Source organism: Chiloscyllium plagiosum, unplaced genomic scaffold, assembly GCF_037043375.1.
Source record: "Chiloscyllium plagiosum isolate Xiang-an unplaced genomic scaffold, Cpla_swu_hap1 HiC_scaffold_15, whole genome shotgun sequence".
Lineage (NCBI taxonomy): Eukaryota > Metazoa > Chordata > Chondrichthyes > Orectolobiformes > Hemiscylliidae > Chiloscyllium > Chiloscyllium plagiosum.
In genome coordinates, this window is record NW_028270153.1 from 30,393,616 (window position 1) to 30,415,415 (window position 21,800).

At 40.4% G+C, this 21,800-nt stretch overlaps 1 protein-coding gene across 2 annotated transcripts in view; it reads right to left on the reverse strand.

The window, feature by feature from the left end:
• kif3b (kinesin family member 3B) overlaps window positions 1–21,800 on the reverse strand; it is a 47,553-nt gene that overhangs the window by 16,392 nt on the left and 9,361 nt on the right. For both annotated transcript variants that reach the window (XM_043710508.2, XM_087994844.1), the window contains exons 3-5: window positions 20,101–21,554; window positions 11,153–11,254; window positions 9,060–9,182 (exon numbers count right to left, since the gene is read on the reverse strand). In XM_043710508.2, coding sequence (XP_043566443.1) covers window positions 9,060–9,182; window positions 11,153–11,254; window positions 20,101–21,501 — 1,626 coding nt within the window. In that variant the 5' untranslated portion in view covers window positions 21,502–21,554. The remainder of the gene's footprint in view (window positions 1–9,059; window positions 9,183–11,152; window positions 11,255–20,100; window positions 21,555–21,800) is intronic.

Genomic DNA, 21,800 nt, shown 5'->3' on the forward strand with positions numbered 1-21,800 from the left:
TTATAAGTTTCTACATCTTTTAACATGAATCACGATAGCGTCGGAGGCTGAGGGGTGACCTTATACAGGTTTACAAAATTATGAGGGGCATGGATAGGATAAATAGGCAAAGACTTTTTCCTGGGGTGGGGGAGTCCAGAACTGGAGGGCATAGGTTTAGGGTGAGAGGGAAAAGATATGAAAGAGACCTAAGGGGAAACTTTCTCACGCAGAGGGTTGTATGTGTATGGAATGAGCTAGCAGAGGAAGTGGTGGAGGCTGGTACAATTGCAACATTTAAAAGGCATTTGGATGGGCATGTGAATAGGGAGGGTTTAAGAGGGATATGGGCAGGGTGCTGGCATGCGGGACTAGACTGGGTTGGGATATCTGGTTGGCATGGATGTGTTGGACGAAGGGTCTGTTTTCGTGCTGTACATCTCTAGGATTCTAAGATGCTTCATAAGCTTAGAGAACATTTAGCAAATCAAAACCGGTGTGCATGATAACAAAGCTAGTTATTGTTCAGTGTGCTCAGTTGTTTTATGTCAAAAATACAAATGCTACACATTTGATTAACACGATGGCATTGAATTCAATTTCTAAATATAACATTAAGTGTTATCATAAGAAAATATTTATTATAATGAACAGTTTTAATAGTGAAATAAATTGGCTTATCAAGTAAAAACATCTATAAATGTTACAAAGTATCTAATTTTTAATTTGTGTATAGATTAGAAATATGCACTATAAACAGAGTCAAGGTTGTTTTGTTTTTATATTATTATTAAAACTGGTTTTCAAATTTGCATGTGGAGTTAAAAAGTAGAAAAGGTGATTATGCTAACTGAGGCTTCAACCAACTCCTTGTTGATCCCCCACCCCTATCCTGGCCCCTTGGCTCTCTTCCTCTTCCCTTCTCACTCGGGGGACTTGGTTCCCCTCCCATAAACCCTCTCCCCAACACTGAATGCACACTTCCCTGCACATGCACAGCTGCCCACAATTTTTGGTGTCAACAAATACTGTACTGCCTAAACCAAATGTATAGATTGAGCATGGTATGGCAGATGGATATGAATTAATTTTTCATTGGAAAGAAACACGATAGCAAATGTGCATGGTGGCTCAGTGGTTAGCACTGCTGTTTCACAGCACCAGGGACCCGGGTTCAATTCCAGACTCGGACGACTATCTGTGTGGAGTTTGCATATTCTTCCCGTGTCTGCATGGGTTTCCTCCGGGTGCTCCGGTTTCCTCCCACAATCCAAAGATGTGCTGGTCAGGTGAATTGGCCATGCTAAATTGCCCATAGTGTTAGGTGTATTCATCGGTGTAAATTTAGGGTATGGGAATGGGTCTAGGTGGGTTACTCTTCAGAGGGTCGGTGTGGACTTGCAGGGCCAAAGGGCCTGCTTCCATACTGCAGGGAATCTAATCTAACCTAATAAGAAGTACATCACATTAAATAATTTTAATTCAAATCAAAAGGCAGATTAAAAAAGGAAAATCATTTGGAAGTAATCAGCCATCTCTATTGTGACAATACATAATCAATATGAAACAGTCATCAATGAACACATTACTGAGCTACATTGCAATATAAACCAAATTAACATTGCATACGTTAATTGGATACTAATTTTGAAGTATATACACTTTTTGCCATCCTAACCCGACGTTTTATACTGATACACAAGAAACAGTTCACATAGGAGTGATCAAGATGATTCTCAGATTTGATGAGTAGTTCAAATGATTAAAGTATGTAATGAAAGCAAAAGCTTAGACAAAATTAGTTAGATGTATTTGCAGGACCATACACTGATCCCCTTGACTTTTGTATAGTGATGGGCAAGTCACCACATTTGTGATACAAGCTGGATGGACATGCAGACCTTTTCCTGTCCATCTTTTATCCCGTGCTCACATGTTCTGGATCTGGTCATAGATGTTGCACGGATTCAACATACTGAATACTAGAATGGCTTCAAATAAGCAAGTTGCTCAATTTGAAAGATGAGCACAGGCATAGAAAACACAAGTATAAAATTTGCAGTTGCAAGTAAGGTTGTGCAATGGGGGAAAACATATTGCCTGCCCACAGAATAATGGAGGGGAAAGCAGACTGGTGGAAAGCTAACATTTGGAGTCGATTGAAACCTTAAAAAGGGAGTTTGATTATTGACTGGAGAACAGAATTGGGGATCATAACGATAATCACAACTGTACTTGGGTCCTTTTTAACCAAAGGTTGGGGAAGGAGTCTGATGCTCAGTAAAGTAGGTGGGATAGGAATATAGGCAATGCCATGTTCATAAAGCTATTTGGTTAGTGATTTTTTTTCCTTTCACAACCTCATTCTTATCAAACCTTATGAACTTATAAATGTAGTCAACATTCTTTTTTTTAAAATAGATATTTTTATTGAAAAAGATTTTTTTACAAAATTACAAAAATAATACAAACTAGCATATTCCACTTTACAATATAATAACACCAATATGAAATTTAAAAAAACTACTAATCTATTCTACAAACAATCAAAGCATAAAATAAGATATCATACATTACTAACAATAAACAAATAAGTAAATAAATAACTAAATACATACTCAAAATAGATTTATATCAAGTCATAACAAAACCCGTATTTATACAAGATTCCTCCTCCCAGGGGCCCCTGAACCAGCCAGAACCATTACCACGGCTAAACAAAGGCCCTGGACAATATGGTCGAAATACCTGTGTCAGTATAGTTCAAAAAGGGCTGCTATGTTCCATAAAATAATTCCATTTTTTGGTGCACCATATTCATAAGGAAGTCAAGGTGGATATATTCCATGACTAACCAGTACCAGTTTGAAAATCCTGGGGGACCTTCAGATACCTAATTCACTAAAACATTTTTCCTTGCACAAAAGGAAAGGCTAGAGAAAAATTCCTCCCGTATACATCCAAAGAGGGGAAATTTGGGGACCCCAAGTATAGGGACACTGGGTCCAATCCAATCTTTGTACCCACAATATTTGTCAAGGCATTCGCTACTCTGTCCCAAAACTAACGGATCTTATAGCAATTCCACAGACAATGCGTAAGAGTACCAACTTTGATTATGCATTTAGGACACATCAGAGATGCTCCTGCCTTGAACTTTCGTTCAGGTATCTTGTGAGCCCTGTGAAGTATCTTCAATTGAGTAGCCAGAATTCTGTTACAGATAGAGATCTTCCCAGCATTTTCCCAGGCGTCCTCCCACATTTCTCAGGAGATTTCCAACCCTAATTCTTGCCTCCAGGTTTTATATAAACATTCCATGTCCTTCGATACCTTCTTGGTGGTAGAGAGTACTGACCGAGGGCGGACCCATTGGCCGAAGCACTCTCCTTTCCCTATCCGATTTAGGAGGATTGATTATCAGTATGGTCTTCTTTTGTATAAAGTCTCGTATTTGAAAATACTGAAAGAGGTCCCTGCTGGGTAGCCCAAACTTCTGGCACAGTTGCTCGAAGGATGAGCTCCCCATCAAACAGATCTCCTCAGCAGGAAATACCTCTGGACTCCCAGATTTTGAATATAGCATCAGTCAGCCCTGGCTGGAATCCTAATGTTCCCACTATAGGGGTATAAGTGGAGGTTTTTTGCAGGTTACCCTCATCTTGTCGCATTATCCTCCAAACTTTAATTGTATTTAATACAATAGGGTTTTTACAATAATCCGTAATAATTCTCATCTTGTCCATAAATAGTAAATTGATATGGGGACATTTTGCTTGGGAGGCCTCAATATCTAACCAAATTGATTGTGGGTCACAAGAGACCCAATCAGCTCTATAAGAGCTCAGTTGGTAACTCCTGAAATCTGGAAAGACCAGCCCTTCCATTACTTGTGGAAGTTGCAGCTTTTCTAATTTGATAAGGGCCGTTTATGATTCCAAATAAAGGAGCCGAGCCAACAATAAAGCTTACGTAGCGCCTGTCTCAGCAGCATCAAGGGAAACATTCTCATAGGGTATAAAAGACAAAGTAAAATATTCATCTTAACTAAGGCTACTCTGCCTAACCAAGATATAGGGAGATTTTCCCAGCATTGAAGGTCTTGTCTTATTTTCTTTAATAAGTGTGTAAAATTGGCTTTATATAGCTGACCAGGTGCCAGTGATGAAAATACCTAAGTACAGAAAGCCTTGTAGCGACCACCGAAAGGGAAAACAGGATCCATCCGGAAAATTAGATATACCGACAAGACCCTCCAGTGGCATGCACTCAGATTTCATAAAATTGATTTTGTAGCCTGACAACATACCAAATAAATTGACCACTTGAATTAGGCAGGGCACAGATGTCAAAGGATCACTTAAGAAAAGGAGGACATCATCTGCATAGAGTGTAATTTTGTGCTTGCCCGATCCAATCTCTGGTGCCGTTGTGTTAGGGTCAGTTCGTATAGCTTCCGCCAGCGGCTCAATCACTAGCGTAAATAATAATGGTGAGAGAGGACATCCCTGACAACAGCCTCTGCCACCGCTAAAGCCATCTGAACGTAAGCCTTTGGTGATCACCGCTGCTTTGGGATCATTATGTAACACTGAGATCCATTTAGCAAAGACTTCTCCAAAGCTGAACTGTTCCAGTGTATAAAAGAGATATGGCCATTCTACCCTTTTGAATGCCTTCTCTGCATCAAGGGAGACAACTAAACTTGCCACTCCCTGCTGGCAAGCTTGTGCCATATTTAAGACTCTTCTAATGTTATTAGTTGATCTGTGACCGTTTATAAGCCCGGTTTGGTCTTCTTTTATAATGAATGGTAAGACCTTCTCCAGTCTTAATACTAACATTTTTGAGAGAATTTTAAAATCCACATTTAACAAGGGTATGGGTCTATATGAGGAGCAGTCTTCTGGGGTCTTTCCCTTCTTAAGAAGGAGAGAAATATTTGCTTCTCTCAGGGAAGGTGGGAGGCAGCCCTGACTATATGAATAGTTATATATATTTATAAGTGGCCCGGCCAGTTCTCCTATAAATTCTTTATGAAACTCAGCCTGGAATCTGTCTAGTCCAGGCGCTTTGCCATTCTGAAGCTGCTTCACCGCTTCCTGTACTTCCTGGGTTGTTCAAGAACAACACCTGCTCTGAGGTTAGGCCTAGGAGGGCCAGATTTTTAAAGAAAGACTCCATCTTCCTCATTCTGTCCTCGCAGTCCTGTGACTTATACAATTCAAAATAGTACTTCCTAAAGGCTGCATTGATCTTTTTTACGATTATAAGTCAGGATACCAGTACTCTCCCTACTAGATGTAATGGCTTGGGGAGCCTTTTTCTTTCTGGCGAGATACCTTCCAGGCTTATCACTGTATTCGAATAGCTTCTGCTTCGCGAATAATATCTCCCTCTTTGCTGTTTCACTAAGTGTGGTATTCAAGGTTGCCCTAAGGGCTGTGATCCGCTGTAGTTTAGTAATGGAGGGCCTATCAACATACGCTGTCTCAGCTGCCTTTAGGCGAGCCTCGAGCAGACGCTGTTATTCTCCCTTTTGTCTTTTCCGGGTTGCAGAATATGAGACGGCCAGGCCTTGCATGTAGTTCTTTGCGGTCTCCCACATCGTCGAGGGGTTACTGGCCATGTCTGAGTTGATATCCCAGAAGGTTTTAAATTCCTGCGAAAAATATTTTATGAACTTGTTATCCTTCAATAAAAAAGGGTCCATACGCCAATGTCAGGGACCTATCCCATCATCACTAGTCTTAACCTCCATATATACTGCAGCATGGTCAGAAATAGTTATATTATCTATTTTACAGGACAATATTGAGTTCAAAAGGGTCGAGGGGACAAAAAAAATATTGATTCTGGTATGGCACTTGTGTAGGTTAGAATAGAAAGTAAAGTCTCTACCCTCGGGATGGAGACACCTCCACACATCTCCCAGCCCCAACTCCCGACTCAGATCCGCCAGCTCTCTAGATCTCAAAGATATGCCAGCGGAGCTCTTAGGTATCCTGTCGCTGGGTCAATGATACAATTAAAATCTTCCCCTATGATTGTATGGCGGACCCCGAAAGCCATCAACTTAGAGAACGTTTCCATTACAAATTTAAAAGGGTGTAATGGGGGAGGGGGCAATAAAGATTCAAAATCCTGTATTCCTCTCCATATATTAGGGCTTTAATCAATATATACCGTCCAGACTCATCTTTTATCTGGCTTAGTATTTGGAAGGGAAGATTCTTCCAAATAAAAATGACTCCTCCCCTACTTTTTGAGCTGAAAGATCAAAAGAATACATGGCCAAACCCGTCCTGTTGCAGCTTCGAGTACTCCTGATTAAGTAGATGTGTCTCCTTTAAGAGAGCTACATCAACCCTTTCTTAAGGCTTGATAATATCTTTTTCCTTTTGATGGCGAGTGCCTCCCCTTGACATTCCAGGTATACCACCTAAATGAATGGCTAGCCATGATCGTCCAGGCAAGCCCGAGACCCCCCCAGGAGGAAGAACCCCACCTAAAAGATATTGAATACAGACCAGAAACAATTCACATCTAAGAAAACTTTTTAAAACAGTTAAATCAAAACTAAGAACTACTCCTAAATAAAAATAACAAAGTATATTTAGAGGAGGATGTTCCCCCTTGCTCACAGGGGGCACTACTACCTTCCAATAACCCCGCCATAACCTCTCCCTGCTAGGGCCCTGCCCTTGGCCCAGGTATTACAAACTAAAATGTTAATTCCAGTATCTTATAAAACTGAAGTTAAAAGTGGACGGCCCACCCAGCACACCCCCACTATCACCTAGATATACTTAACAAAACAGCACAAGATAAAAACAAATAAGATTGCAAAATTACAATCTCAGCAAGTATTAAGCAACTAAATAAGAAAAGAAAGAAACCCCACTCAGAGACATCTCCCAATAATCAGATAAACCATGCGAGCTATAGATAAGAGACTGAAGAATAAATAAGGCGCGAACCCCCCCAACTCCAAGGGAAGATGGAGAAAAGAAAGAGGAAGCGAGGAAGAAGGAAAGACAAAGGGGGGGAGCAAAATAAAGTCGTTGTCCATACAATTCAAGTCCCGCAGTCTATTTGAGAGCCTCCAGGAATTCTACTTTTTCCAGTGATCCAAAGTTCTACACAGATCCTCCATGACTGAAGCGCAGCGTTGCCAGATATCGCAGGGAATATCAAATATTTAAGTCTCTCAGATGCTTCTTCACCTCGTCAAATGCCCTCCTCTTGTGGACCACAACCGGAGAAAAGTCCTGAAACAATATTATCTTGGAGCCCTTGTACATCATGAGATGGGGACCCTTCCCCAAGACTCTGGAGGCCTCCAGCAGCATTTGCTTTTCCCTATAATGTTGAAGTCAGACGAGGACAGGGTGGGGGCGCTGGCCCGACCTGGGCCTGCGTACAGCAACCCGGTGGACCCACTCAACCCATACTCGGCCCGGCTCAGACTCCAATTTCAGCAGCTGTGGGAGCCATTGCTCCAGGAAATCCACAGGCTGGCCTTCCTCCTCCCATTCGGGAAGGCCCATCAACCGAATATTTTTCCGAACCGATTCTCAAGATCATCGATATGTTCCTCCAGGGTCTGGACTCGCTGATCCAGAGCCCGGACGACTCAGCAGCAGTCTTCGATGCCGCGGCCCGTTTTTCCCCCCTCCAACACGCGCCCAGAGTTTCTCGATCTCTTGGGCATTCTTCTGCAGCATGACCAAGATCGACTCCCACGTGGCCCAAGTCTCCTCGATGGACGCGTCGATCTTCTCTGAGTTTAACGAACTCCGAGGTCAGGCTCGCCCCTGCAGCTAAATCTCCCCTAGGCAGTCGTGGAACTCTCTGCTGCTGTGGATGGGGGGGGGGCATCCCTGCCTGTTGCGGACTACGGGAGCCTTTGCCCTTAGTCATTTTTAAAAAAGCACCAAACTGTTAAAGGGCAAAAACTATTTTAAATAATTTAACAGGTGAAGTGAGGGTGGTCACCCACTCTGCCTGAGTTTTGGGCAGAGCTCTGCAGACTCAGACCTGCTGGGTTGCCACCATCTTGTATCTCCAAAAGTCTTCTTAAAAGCACAACAACCAGTTAGGTTGCTAAAAATCGGAGGAAAGGAATGTGGTGCTACTCTTTCCACACAGATTCACATATTTAAGCAGAAAAAGATGTTTAAAATGAGAAGCTGTTGCCAGTGAGGTTTACCATATAGATTGACCATGCATCCTCTTGTTTATCAAGGGTATTTGCTGAAATGACAAAACTAGCAACACTGCCTAATTTTTTTTTGGATCAAGGAAACTTATCTCTAGCTTTGCTCACATGTTGAAGGGATAAATTGATTTGGATGTGATAAACTCAAATCTTAAATTCCATTTAGCCTGTTTGCCCAAGCAGAATCTGACAGAACACTGCTAAATACTTGAATGAATACAAGCAAAAAAGATGTTGCTGTTTGTGGAAACACTTCTGATTCCACAATTAAGTCCAGTTTCTTAGAGATTTGTGTTTCAAGGTTTTAGATTTGCTTTACTATTATTTTGTACAATTTTTTGGAAAGTAGTAAATAATGATAGAATATCAATACCCATGTTACCTTGTTAAAAATCTCACAATTGCTGAAAATGTGTTGCTGGAAAAGCGCAGATCAAGCAGCATCCAAGGAACAGGAGAATCAACGTTTCAGGCATAAGTTTATGCCCGAAACGTCGATTCTCCTGTTCCTTGGATGCTGCCTGACCTGCTGCGCTTTTCCAGCAACACATTTTCAGCTCTGATCTCCAGCATCTGCAGTCCTCATTTTCTGCTCAAAAATCTCACAATACCAGGTTATAGTCCAACAGGTTTAATTGGAAGCACACTAGCTTTTGGAGCGTCACTCCTTCATCAGGTGGTAGGAGGGCTCAATCCTAACACACAGAATTTATAGCAAAAATTTACAGTGTGATGTAACTGAAATTATACATTGAAAAACTGATTGTCTGTTAAGCCTTTCATCTGTTAGAATACCGTGATAGTTTCACTTCTTTCACGTGTAAATCACAAAACCTTTTTTTGCTCCAAATCATGTTACCTTGTTCAGCTTCTTGGTTTTGACATCCACTTCTTGCTGGAGAGAACTGTATGTCTCCTTCAGCTCCAGCGTCTCTTCATCCTGAGTTTCCATTTGCTGCTGCATCTCACGTTCCCGGCGTTTCTGAACACAGAAAACAGAAGGGAAGAAATAACTTCAAAGTTTTTCTGAATGTTTTCACTCTTCACTTTGTACATGAATTTGAAAAAAAAAAATCATTCAGACCTATAAAGCACTTGAATGCAGTGAAAAATGCCAAGCAACATTATTAAATGAAATTTGATACTAGGAAATATTATCACAGGTGATTAAAATTTTGGTCACTTATTGTTATACTCTTGGACAAAACTTCATTTCGAGGATGACATGGTGGATAAAATCTTTTAAAAACAAACTTTTGGCCCAAACACCGATTAATATTTCTCTTACACATGTATTCCGGCCATAATTATAATTAACTCCTTCATTCTCCGAGTACGTCAGTAATCGGTGGCAGCTAAGAGATTGAGCATTGATTGCTGAAGCAGGGGAGAATTTAAGAGTCAGAAACCTGATTGGGAACAGAGAGGGAGAATGGTCATTCTGGTATGATCAATCATGAGAGTGTTAACAGGCTTCAGACTAATTGCTGTGGCAATCAATTTGCTGAAGTCAATGGGTGATCTGCAGGATGATGAAAGATTGAACTGCTTTCATTATTGGTTTAAGTAGTGAAAAATTACTATTCGATTAGATTAGATTACTGACAGTGTGGAAACAGGCCCTTTGGCCCAACAAATCCACACCAACCCGCCGAAGCACAACCCACCCAGACCCACTCCCCTACATTTACCCCTTCACCTAACACTATGGGCAATTTAGCATGGCCAATTCACCTAACCTGCACATTTTTGGACTGTAGGAGGAAACCGGAGCACCCGGAGGAAACCCACGCAGACACGGGGAGAATGTGCAAACTCCACACAGTCGCCTGAGGTGGGAGTTGAACCTGGGTCTCTGGTGTAGTGGGGCAGCAGTGCTAACCACTGTGCTGCCCATAATCTTGACACCAGAGAAGGTAATTGTTTAAGCTTCCTCCAGAAAAGACTCAAGACTCAACATGATCAACGTGTGTAATAATGAGAAAAATTCATTTATTATGGTATTTCAAACTTGGTTGAAAATACTATACATGATTACTTCATATTTAGAACATTTTAATTTTATACTGATCACCTGTTAAACACAGATAGTGCAGACCGGGGTACACAAACTGTAGGTCACATCTGTGGATCACTGGACAAGCTACTGGTTGTAAGCACCTCCTCCTCCAAGGGAGCAATAACCACAGTGGAGGTAATTCTAGGTTTCATGGAACTCTTGCAAGCAATGAGTCACTTGAATTGAACTGGCATACTCTACAGCAAAAGTGACATAATTTTTCTTTTGTTTCTTTGAGAATTTCCCACCAGCATTCATCAAGCTATTCTTAGGCATGTAAGGTCAGTGCTGAAAATGTGTTGCTGGAAAAGCGCAGCAGTGCCCCTATCAAGATCCATCACCAAATTGGATTATTTTACAAGGGTAATCTATTTTATCTATTTTAGAATTTAGATAAAATATTTCAAGGAACGATGACATCTTGACCCAACATACCCTGCTGATTCATGGTATTTGTGTTTTCTATCAAACAGTTCTAGACTGGTGAATGATGCCATCAGCACAGAATTCAATTATGGGTAAACTGAGCAAGAAATTGTAAATACTTGCTAAAATAAGGGAGTTAAGAATCTCAAGTATGGCTTGTCAAATAAAAATTATTCTTGTTCCTAATTACAAAATAATCTTGAACTCCTTACAGGAGTACCACTTCTAATTTGTAACAAGTTGTCATTTGAATCTTTGCTGAAATAAAAACAGAAAATGCTGGAAATATTTAACAGATCAGGCAGAATCTGAGGAACGAGGAAGTGATTTAACTTTTCAGGTAGGTGACTTTTCATTTGTCCTGATACTGCCTGACTTGCAGCATATTTCAAGAATTCCCTTTATTTATTTCAGATTTTTAGCATCTGTAGTATTTTCCTTTTGAAACTTTGTCTGCCTTCAGTTACCTGCTCTGCAATTTCTTGACGCCTCTGTTCCAACACCTTCTGTTGTTCGTTAGTGTGATCTACAATATTCTTGCCTCCTACAAGAAGTTTGCTTTCCATAGCCTTTTGAATGAAACAAGAAAATTATTTACCATCCAGCTTGTGTAAATATTGTGTGCAAGTATTAACCAGTCATTTCCAAAATGGACAACACCTATTAATCTATTCTTTGAAACTGAAGTCTGTGACAGTTATTAGATGATAACTAAGTAGCTTAGCATCTATTATATGATCAACTAAGTAAATACGAAGTGTGGCACTGGAAAAGCACAGCAGGTCAAGCAACATTCAAGAAGCAGGAGAATTGACATTTCGGACATAAACTCTTCATCAGGAATAGAGGGGGCTGAGACATAAATAGGAAGGGAGATTGGGGCTGGGGGGAGAAGGTAGTTGGGAAGGCGATAGGTACATGCAGGTGGGGGTGATGGTGATAGGTTGGAGGAGAGGGTGGACCGGATAGGTGGGGCAATTCAAGAGGGCGGTGCTCAGTTGGAGGGTTGGATCTGGAATGAGGCGGGGAAAGGGAGATGAAGAAACTGGTGAATATCAACGTCGATGCCGTGTGGTTGGAGGGTTCCAAGGTGGAAGGAGAGGTGTTCTTCCTCCACGAATCAGGTGGCTAGGATTTGATGGTGGAGGAAGCCCAGAACTTGCATATCCTTGGTCCAGGAGGAGGGACATCCTGGAGGAAGAACGTCTCATCTTCTGCCTTGGGCCCCTCCAAATCACACAGCATCAACGTCAATTTCAACAGTTTCCTCATCTCCCCCTCCCCCAACTTCATTCCAAATCCAACCCTCCAACTCGGCACTCCCCTCTTCAAATGTCCCACCTGTCTATCTTCCTTCCCACTATCCGACTTATCACCATCACCCTCCATTTGTATCTACCGATTGCGTTCTCAGCTACCTTCCCTAAGTCCCACCTCCTCTCCCCCCCCCTCCTATTTATCTCTCAGCCTCAGTCTCCCACCATCCTCCAGTCACACCCCCGGCATTCCTGATGAAGGGCTAATGAATGAAACCTCAACTCTCCTGCTCCTCGGATGCTGCCTGACCTGCTGTGCTTTTCCAATGCCACACTTCTCAACTCTGATCTCCAGCATTGGCAGTCCTCACTTTCTCCCAAGTAAACATAAAGGCAAATAATACTTATATTTTCTTGCATTACATTCTGAGTAAAGGAGCTGAGACTTAATTTTTAATTATAGTTTTCTTTCAATAAAACCTAGTTCAGAAAGATTTCACACAAGTGAAAACTAAAGAAAACCCAGTTACTTGATCAGGATTAGTAATGTTGCAAAAGTCATGCTCTCAGCCATGAAACAATTTGTGAATTAAGGAAATGTTTCACTGATTATAAATACTTCTTATTCACTCAATATTTGTAAATGCCTGCTTGCAACACCTGTTTTTTTTTTCAATCTCCCCTTCTGTTCGAGCGGAATCAGGTTTGAAAGTGGCTGAGTGGATGCGTGACATGATCAGCATGACCTGATTCAAAACGCGAAAAATAAATGCAAGATCTTTTGGGTGCCAAAAGTTTTCATTTTTAAATGCAGGTTTTGCACAATCCTTGTGACCCAATTAAGAAAATACCTTCCTAACCATTTTATTTTAATCAACCTCTGCATAAAATGGTCTTGTAATAAGCCTCCACAATCCAGGCTATTATCCAATTCTGCCACTTCACTGTGCAAGCAGATTGCTGTCCACTGCAGTTGTTTTGAGTTTTTGCATAGCACCAGAGGCAAAAAAAATGAGTACTGCAGAAATAAAACTTGATAATCTCCCATTGTGTCTAGGTACTAAATCCATTCAAAACTATTCTCCGGGGATCCAAGATGGTGGCGACTCAGCAAGTCTGAATCTATAGTGCTCCTCCCAAGACCTAGGCAAAGTAGGCCACCCTCCTCCACCACACTCACCAAATCAATGAAAAATAGTTTTTATTTAATGAAATTAGTGGTTTAGTACTAAATTTATACAGTTCAGTCTCCTATAAAAATGACTAGGGGGAAAGGAGCCCTCAGTTCTCAACAGACAGGAGCCCCTCCCCCACCCGCAGCAGAGGCGTCCGCAGTCGCCCCGGGGGACTTACCTACGGTGGCGAGCCTCGTGGAAATAATCTCCAAACTTGACGCGAAGATCGATGCTTTCATAGAAGAGTGCCGAAGTCGATGGAATTCATTCGCGGCCGCGCTACAAAAGCACGGCCGAGACATCGAAGAAATTGAATGCCGAGTTGGAGGGGCGGAGCTAAGGGCCGCGACCTCCGAGGCCATTGCAGAATCGGCCGTGGATCGGGTCTGGACTCTCGAGCAGCAAGTCTGGACCTTAGAGAATCACATTGACGACCTCGAGAATTGAGGTCGTGGAAAAAATATTCGTTTGCTGGGCCTTCCCGAACGGGAAGAAGAAGGCCAGCTTATAAGGTTCCTTGAACAGTGGCTTCCGCAGTTATTGAATCTGGAGGCTGGATCAGGCCAGCTAAGGGTAGAATGGGCCTACTGGTTGCAATATGCGGGCCCGGCTCAAACCAGCGTCCCCGCCCGGTCCTGTTCTGGCTGCAGAGCTATAAAGTGAGGCAGATGCTCTTGGAAGCCTCCAGAAATCTTGGTAAAGATCCACAAGCCATGACTCAAAGAATCCAAGATTAGTTATTTCAGGACTTTTCTCCAGCTTTGGTCCGAAAGAGGAAGGCATTTGATGAAGCCAAGCAGTGTTTAAGGGATTTAAACATTCAATACTCCTTGCGCTACCCAGCTATATTACGTTTTAGCCATGAAGGGTTTGTGTTTAACTTTGGATCACCGGAGAAGGCCAAGACACCTTTGGACTCTCTTAGGCAAATTATAAGAGTTAATTGATGTTGGTTTACCCCACCCCCCTTTCTTTTTCCTTTCATTATCTTACAGTTTAATATTATTTCCGGGGGGTGGGAAGAAGGGCTTATTTATTTATCCTTTACTTAGCGATTTCCTTTCCCCTTTTTTATATATAGGCCAGGAGGTCTAGTTAATGTAGATGGGGGGGGAAGGTGGCTACCTTATCTTATTTTGTCTTTGGGAGTGGGGTTGTTTTCCCGTTATTTTGTATTAATATATTTGATTATTATTTGCTGAGACTGTAATTTTATAGTCATATATGGTATTAACATTACAAAATATATCCAGGTGTTGGTGTGGGTGGGGGATAGGGTACTCACGGTTAGTTCTAGTTCAGTAGTATACTTGAATTTTCTTTACCCTATCGTGGGGTGCCTGGGTCAAGGGTGGAGCACTGGTTGGGCGAGGTTATGATGGCTTTTTTGGAAAGGAAGTGATGCCCCTGGGAATAAGGGGGAAGATCTCCATTTAAATATGTTTTCTCCTTTTTTTTTACTATTTAGAAATAGTTTTTTTATTATATTGATCTGAACGTATTAAAGAGCTTTTATTTTTGTGAATTTTATATGCTCTATGCTTGGGACGTTTTGGGTAAATACGGGTTTTGTTGTGATCTGATGTTACCACATTCCGAGCATGTATATCACTGCTCAATTTATGAGACATCCATTGGATTTTTTTTTCTCTTGAATAATGTAAGAATTTTAATGATACACCCTGGTTAGTTGTAAGTTAGATGAGTAGTTAGTTGAGTTTTGTCTTTTTTTTCCTCTTGGTATTTCTTTTTTCTTGTTTGATAGATTTTGGTTATCATTTATTTAAGATTTAACTGTATATCAATGTTTATACTTGGGTCTTTTTTTTAGTTTTCTTTTGAAAACTTGTGAAAAAAAATTTTAAAAACTATTCTCCACGCGCCTTAAATTTTCCACTGTTTCAGATACATTGCATCAAAATAAAGTCCGAAAATGTTGGAAATAAACAGAAACATAGAATAGAGAAGCTGGAGTATGCCATTCAAGTTTTCTCCATTTTATTTTTCTTCATTTGTGGGATTATGGGCATCACTGGCTGGGCCAGCATTTATTGCCCTTCCCTAGTTGCTCTTAAGAAGGTGGCAGTGAGCAGCCTTCTTGAACCAAAGCAGTCCACCTGCTGTGGGTTGACTCACAATGCCATTAAGGAGGAATTCCACGATTTTGACCCAACAACAGTGAAGGAATGGCAATATATTTCTGAGCCAGACGATCAGTGGCTTGGAGGGAAGGTTGAAGGTGGTGGTGTTCCCATCTGCTGCCCTTGTTCTTCTAAATGGAAATGGTTGTGGGTTTAGAAGGTGCTGTCTGAAGACCTTGGATGAATTTTTGCAGAGCATCTTGTAGATAGTACACGTTGCTGCTACTGAGCCTCGGGTGGTAGAGACAGTGGATGCTTATGAATGTAGTGCTAATCAAACAGGTTGTCTCCTTTCCTGGATGCTATCAAGCTTCTCCAATGTTGTTGGAGCTGCACTCATCCAGGCAAAGTGAAGTGTATTCCATCACATTTCTGACTTATGCCTTAGAGATGGTGGACATGCTTTGGGGAGTCAAGAGGTGAGTCACTCACTGCAGTATTCCTAGTCTCTAACCTGCTCTTGGAGTCACTGTGTTTATGTGGTGAGGTCAATTGAGTTTCTAGTCAATAATAACCCCAAGGTGTTGACAGTGGGGGAATTCAGTGATGGTAACATCACTGAATGTCAAGGGGCAGTGGTTAGATTTTCTCTTATTAGTGGTGATCATGGCCTGGCATTTGTATGGCACAAATATTATTTTCCATTTGTCAGCCCAAGTTTGGATATTGTCGTGATCTTGTTGCATTTGAACATGGACTGCTTCAGTATCTGAGGAGTCACGAATTCAATATGATCATAGTTCACCATCCAACTCAATAGCCTGTTCTGATTTTCTCCCATACCGTATCTAGGTTTTTCTTGAAAGTCTTCAATGTTTTGTCTGAAAAATTTCCTGTGGCAGAGAATTTCACAGCTCACCATTCTGGGTGAAGAAATTTCTCATCTCAGTCCTTAAATATCTACCCTTTATCCTTAAACAGTGACCCCTGGTCATCAAGAACATCCTTCCTGCATCAATCGGTCTAATCCCGTTTGAATTTTCTCACAGAAACCTGTAAAATTCTTTCTTCTAAATTTTAGAGAGTGATCCAGTCTCTCCCTTAACAACAGTCTTGTCATCCCTGGAATTGGTCTGGCAAATGTTCTTTGCACTCCCTCCACAGCCAGAACATTTTTCTCTAATTAAGAAGTCAAAATTGTATGTAATACTTCATGGCTTGTCTTACTAATGCACTGTACAGTTGCAGCAAGATACCTCTGCTCCAATACTCAAAGCCTCCTTCTGTGAAGGCCAACATACCACTTCCTTCTTCATGCCTGCTGCACCTACATACTTACTTTCAGCAACTGGTGTACGGGGACACTCACACATTCACTGAAGTTCCCCCCAATCCCAATCTATTGCCACTCAGATAAGAAACAGCCTGTCTGTTTTCGCCAAAGTGGATAACCTCATATTTATCTACATTACACTGCATCAGCCATGTACTTGCCCAGTTACTTAATGTGTCCAAATCACATGACACTTCTGTGCATCCCTCTCATAGTATTACCTTCCACCCAGCTTTATCATCTGCAAACCTGGAGATATAACATGCAGTTTCCTCATTTAAATCATGAATATATTGTTATGATGTTAAACATGTGCACTGTACCTTTAAGAGAGAGTGAAAGCTGAAAGATGGCAAGCACTGATCATGTGACTGACTAGCAGTCACAGAGTGAACTGGAAAATTGAAAGATGTCACATTTGGCTGTAACCTAGATACCTCAGTTGTTTTCACAGCAGTTCAAATTTAATCAGTTTAAATTATACTCCAAGATACCAAGACTCAATCGAATTTGAATTTTACTATTTTGACAACATCAAACCAATGAGACAATCCAATGTTTGGGGTATTAAAAGCAACCATTTTGGACATTTAGCCAGAAAGAGCACCAACTGCCATTGAAACGACTGCTATTCATCACACTCTCCATCAAAGGTACCTTTTCACATCAAACATATTTGCAGCAAAAGACCGAAGACAACCCAGGAAGATCTAAAAACAGAGAAAGATCAACACCAGAGACAACAGCCGCTGTCTGGTTTTGAAAATTAAGTTGCTGCAAATTTAATAGAGGCTTTGTTGGATCAGTATATTGTTATAGAGTGGGAGGTAGATAACAAAACTTTGAGAGAAAGGAGGCTTAGAGCTTTAAATAGTTGTTGTTTCATGTTCACTTTTAGTGTCAAAGAGTAAAATTGATATTTTTGTTGCATAATGGAATTTGGGCACTTCTCGGTCACTCATACTTTAACAGATTCGAGGCGAGGTGAGCTTTTCTGTGGGCTTGGTTTAATTATCAGAAGGGTTTACTGCTGTGTTGTAACAATATATTGTGAATAGCTCAGCTCCAAGCATTGATCCCTACAGTACCCAACAGCTAGTCACCGCCTGCCACTCAAAGACAGACCTATTTATTCCTACTCTTTGTTTCTTGTCTGCCAACCAGTTTTCAATGGATTTCAGTACATAAACTCCAAAACCAATATGTTTTTAATTTTGTATACCAATCTGTTATATATAGAACCCGACCGAAAGCTTTCCGAAAATAAAATAATTGGCTCATTGCTACATATATTATTTTCACTTCTATTGCTCATTCTATAGTATGTTATAGTACCAAACCTTTAATTGTCTCAAGCCTTTGTTCTGAAATTCCCTCACTAAATCTTTCTGTATTTCAATTCCCTCTTCACCTTTAAGATCCTTCTCAAAACAAACATTCCAAGGCTCCTTTTCTAAATATTCCTTTTGGCTCAATAATACTGCTGTGAAGTGCCTTGGGATCTTTTTCAAAATAAACCAAACCTGCAGTAATTCTGATGGTCTACCTGTAAAATACTGACCCACCTTTCTGGTGACAGACGTGCAAAATATTTTGGTTATATTTCAAGTATCAGAACTTTCAGCTTTCTGGCTTTCTCATATTTGATTAATATTTCACAATAATTAGGCACCACAATATCATCAGTTTTACAAGTCAATATTTTAATTTTTTTTTAGTATAAAATTTTCACAGTGATTCAGAGAACAGGTTGCTTTATAACAAAGTAGTAAATGTGCCACACAGGTCACTGATTTGCAATGCTACATCATGAGTCTGTTATCCCTGAAATATTACACACTTATTAAATGTATACCTATATAAAGAATAATTGTGAATCAATACCTTACTCACATGCCATTATTAGAATCAACTGCCAATTCCACTAAACCAGATTCCCACCGTCACAAATCACTCTAATCCTATCCGCCAATATGGCAATTTCTGGCCCTCAATGAATCCTATACTTGAAGATTTCTAACACTTGAAACCCTTTTTTCCCATGACCTACTTCACTTTCCTACACCCAGATTACTGGCTCTTAAAAATTTCTGTTAAATACCAGATCATGAGCAACCAAGAGGCCCCTGTACTGACAATATCAACCCTCAAACACTCTTTCTAACAGTTCTTACCCAACCTGAGGCAGATTACTGACCTTCATGAACTCTCACAGGCAAACGTTTTATACTAAAACCATTCCCCTGGAGAGACAGATTTTCTACTCTTTAAAGGTCCTGCCCCTGCTGAGGAGGTTGTTCTTCTTTTGCACCTTTTACATTGACAAACAGATGGTCATGACTTGAGTGTGAAAGAGAAAACAAGCAGGAAGAAAAGCTACAAAGACAACAAATGCAAGTGAAATAGCAACTATTTTTCTGAGTTACCATGTGCATACCATGGGAAACTGACTCGCTTTCTACAGAAATATCTTACGTTTAAATGCACTTTAGTCAACATCTTCTAACATCAAATTCCTGTTCACTTTTGTAAAACAATTGGCCTCTATAAAAGTGACACTTCACAATCACATCTACTTGGCAGTGTTGCAGTACCAATAAATTATTAGAAAAATGACAAGCTTATCTGTGGAGTTTCCATTACAATTCTGGACATGGAAACTTACAAAAGAAAGCAAGAAAAATGTAAGTCTTTCAAAACCTCTTGTCCTCTGACCCCACTTTAACTTAAGCTTCCACTTAGCTTTCACTCCTGTGCGGATGCCCACAATTTCTAGTGGTTTCAGAAAATTTTCAGGTGATACTACTACAAGATCAATTGAAAACTGAAACACACTTTTATTAAAATAAGACAGATAATAAGATAGCGTTTGTCAATTTGGTCACAAAGATAGGTGCAAAATCTGTTTTAAAAAGCACAAAATTTGGTATCCAACCTTTCCCGTATGCTATTATTTTGATTTCAATTATATCAAACTGGTCAGGTTGGACATCTACTCAGCCTTTTTAAAAACATTTCATTCAAAACCGAATCCACACAGGTGTTATAAACAAACACTGAAAATACTGATAATTAAATAAATAATGAAATTCACTCATGACTTTCATTACTGAAAGCTTTAGTTATGCAATTTTAATAACCCTGATCAAATAACTCTATTGGCAACAACTAAGATAAATATTTTCAATAAAATGATCTGCTTATCTTTCTATTAGCATGGTCCTTTAAAATAGACTTAATAACTGAGCAAAACTAATCAGAATTTGTTATTTGACTTATACGCTATTGAGACAGGAAATGGAAAGACATTTCAAACCAATATAATTACTCCGCTTCCTGATTCCCTGCTGACTTGAGAGAAGCAAGTATTTTAGCAATTTCCTTCCAAAGCAGTTTGAGAGACTGCATTGAATCTCAAAGATAACAGTGTGCCAAACATTATACTTCAACACAATATGTTGCAAAGTTCTGTTTCAACTGAAATGTTTTAAAATTATTTAACCCAACTCCAAAGTATTGGCAATGACGTTCAATTGAATCAAGGATTATTGCAATACTTTATTACTATACCTTAATTTTAGTGGCAAGAGTCTCAGAAGCTTCTCTCTCTCTCTGCACATCTCCCATCTTCTTCTCTTTTTCTCGCAACAGCTTCTGTTTTTCTTCTGCCACTAAGCTGTGGTCATCCATGATGGCTTTTTTTTCTCTCTCCAGCTTTTCTTGTTGTTCCCGCCAGTATTCAGGTTCATTTTTAATTCCCTCATCCTCTTCTCCATCTCCATCATCATCTTCAATTTCCTCCTCTCCTTCTCCCCCTTGCCTCCTTCGATTCTTCTTCTTTCGCTTGCCAACACCCCGCTTCGCCAGTTGAGCTTTCAGCCGAGCTATCTCTTCCTGAAACTCTCTCAAAAGTGCATCTTTAGGATCTTCATTTACACGAGGTTTATTCTTGATGTTCTTGGCACGATTTGCATATCGTAGTGTGGTAAGTGTCTCTTCACAGTTGTAGGAAGCGGGACCAATATTTGCCACCATAACAGTCTTGGCATTCCCTCCCAATGAGTCCTGAAGCAATCGAGTTAGCTTTGAATCTCTGTAGGGAATATGAGTGCTTTTACCATCCACGAGTGCGGATATGACATTGCCCAACGCTGAGAGAGAAAGGTTAATTTTTGTTGCTTCTTTTAACCGTTCGCCTTGAGCTCCAGTTTTTGCTTGTCGTTCACTGCCCGCCAGGTCTACCAAATTCAACTTTCCAACACGAATATGATTCTCTCCATCAAGTCCAATTTCACTGCATTCAACAGTTATAACAAAGATGGCATGAGAACGAGAGCTATGTTCATTCATGTTCGTGGCACCAACTGATCGATTCTGATTGCCAACATTCATAACATGTTCAATTTCTTTCACATTTTTTGTCACAAAAGACGACAAGTCTTTGACGTATACACCAGTGTCTGGCCTTTCTTTTAGCTCCAACCTTTTAGTTTGATCTTTCGCGAGTAAATCTTTTATTTCCTCTTGGTAAATCTCTAGGTATGATGCCCTTACTAAGTATTGCTGATTTTGTGATCGAGAAATATGCGTGAATATATGCTCAAAGGAATTTGGGATGACACCTCTCCTTTCAGGATCCGTGCGGACACCCTCCATAGTGTAGGTTTTCCCCGTTCCAGTTTGCCCATAAGCAAAGATTGTCCCATTAAAACCCAGGAGAACAGATTCCACAAGAGGTCGAAAGGTCTCATCATATAATTCTACTTGTTTAGAATTGCAGTCATAAACAGCATCAAATGTGAAAGTCTTGGGTAGTTCACCTGGACCTCCTTTAGGGTTCTTCACCAGAATCTGACCTAGTTTCGCATCTATATCAACAATTCTTCCAAAGCCACCTGCAATTTCCTTCTCGTTCATTGGCCGACATCGCACAACCACCTTAACCGATTCAGAACTTTTTAACTTTGACATTGTGTGTTGTGATCAAGTTCAAATGCTAAGAAATATTCTTGACAGTGAGCAACCTGTAGAAGAGATTCAAAACTCATTAATCTCATACTAAATTCAATTAACCCACCAATATTAAACTAAGGCAATGCAATATCTTGAAAAAACACGAATAGTCTTCAAAATCTTCATTAAAGTTGGTGAACAGAAGGTTAATTGAAAAACTCAATAACTTGCACAGTGCTTAATAGCAACTGAAGTTGATTCTATTCCTAACCAATATTTGCACCGAATATTGTAAAAATCTCCCTGCTCAAAAATAT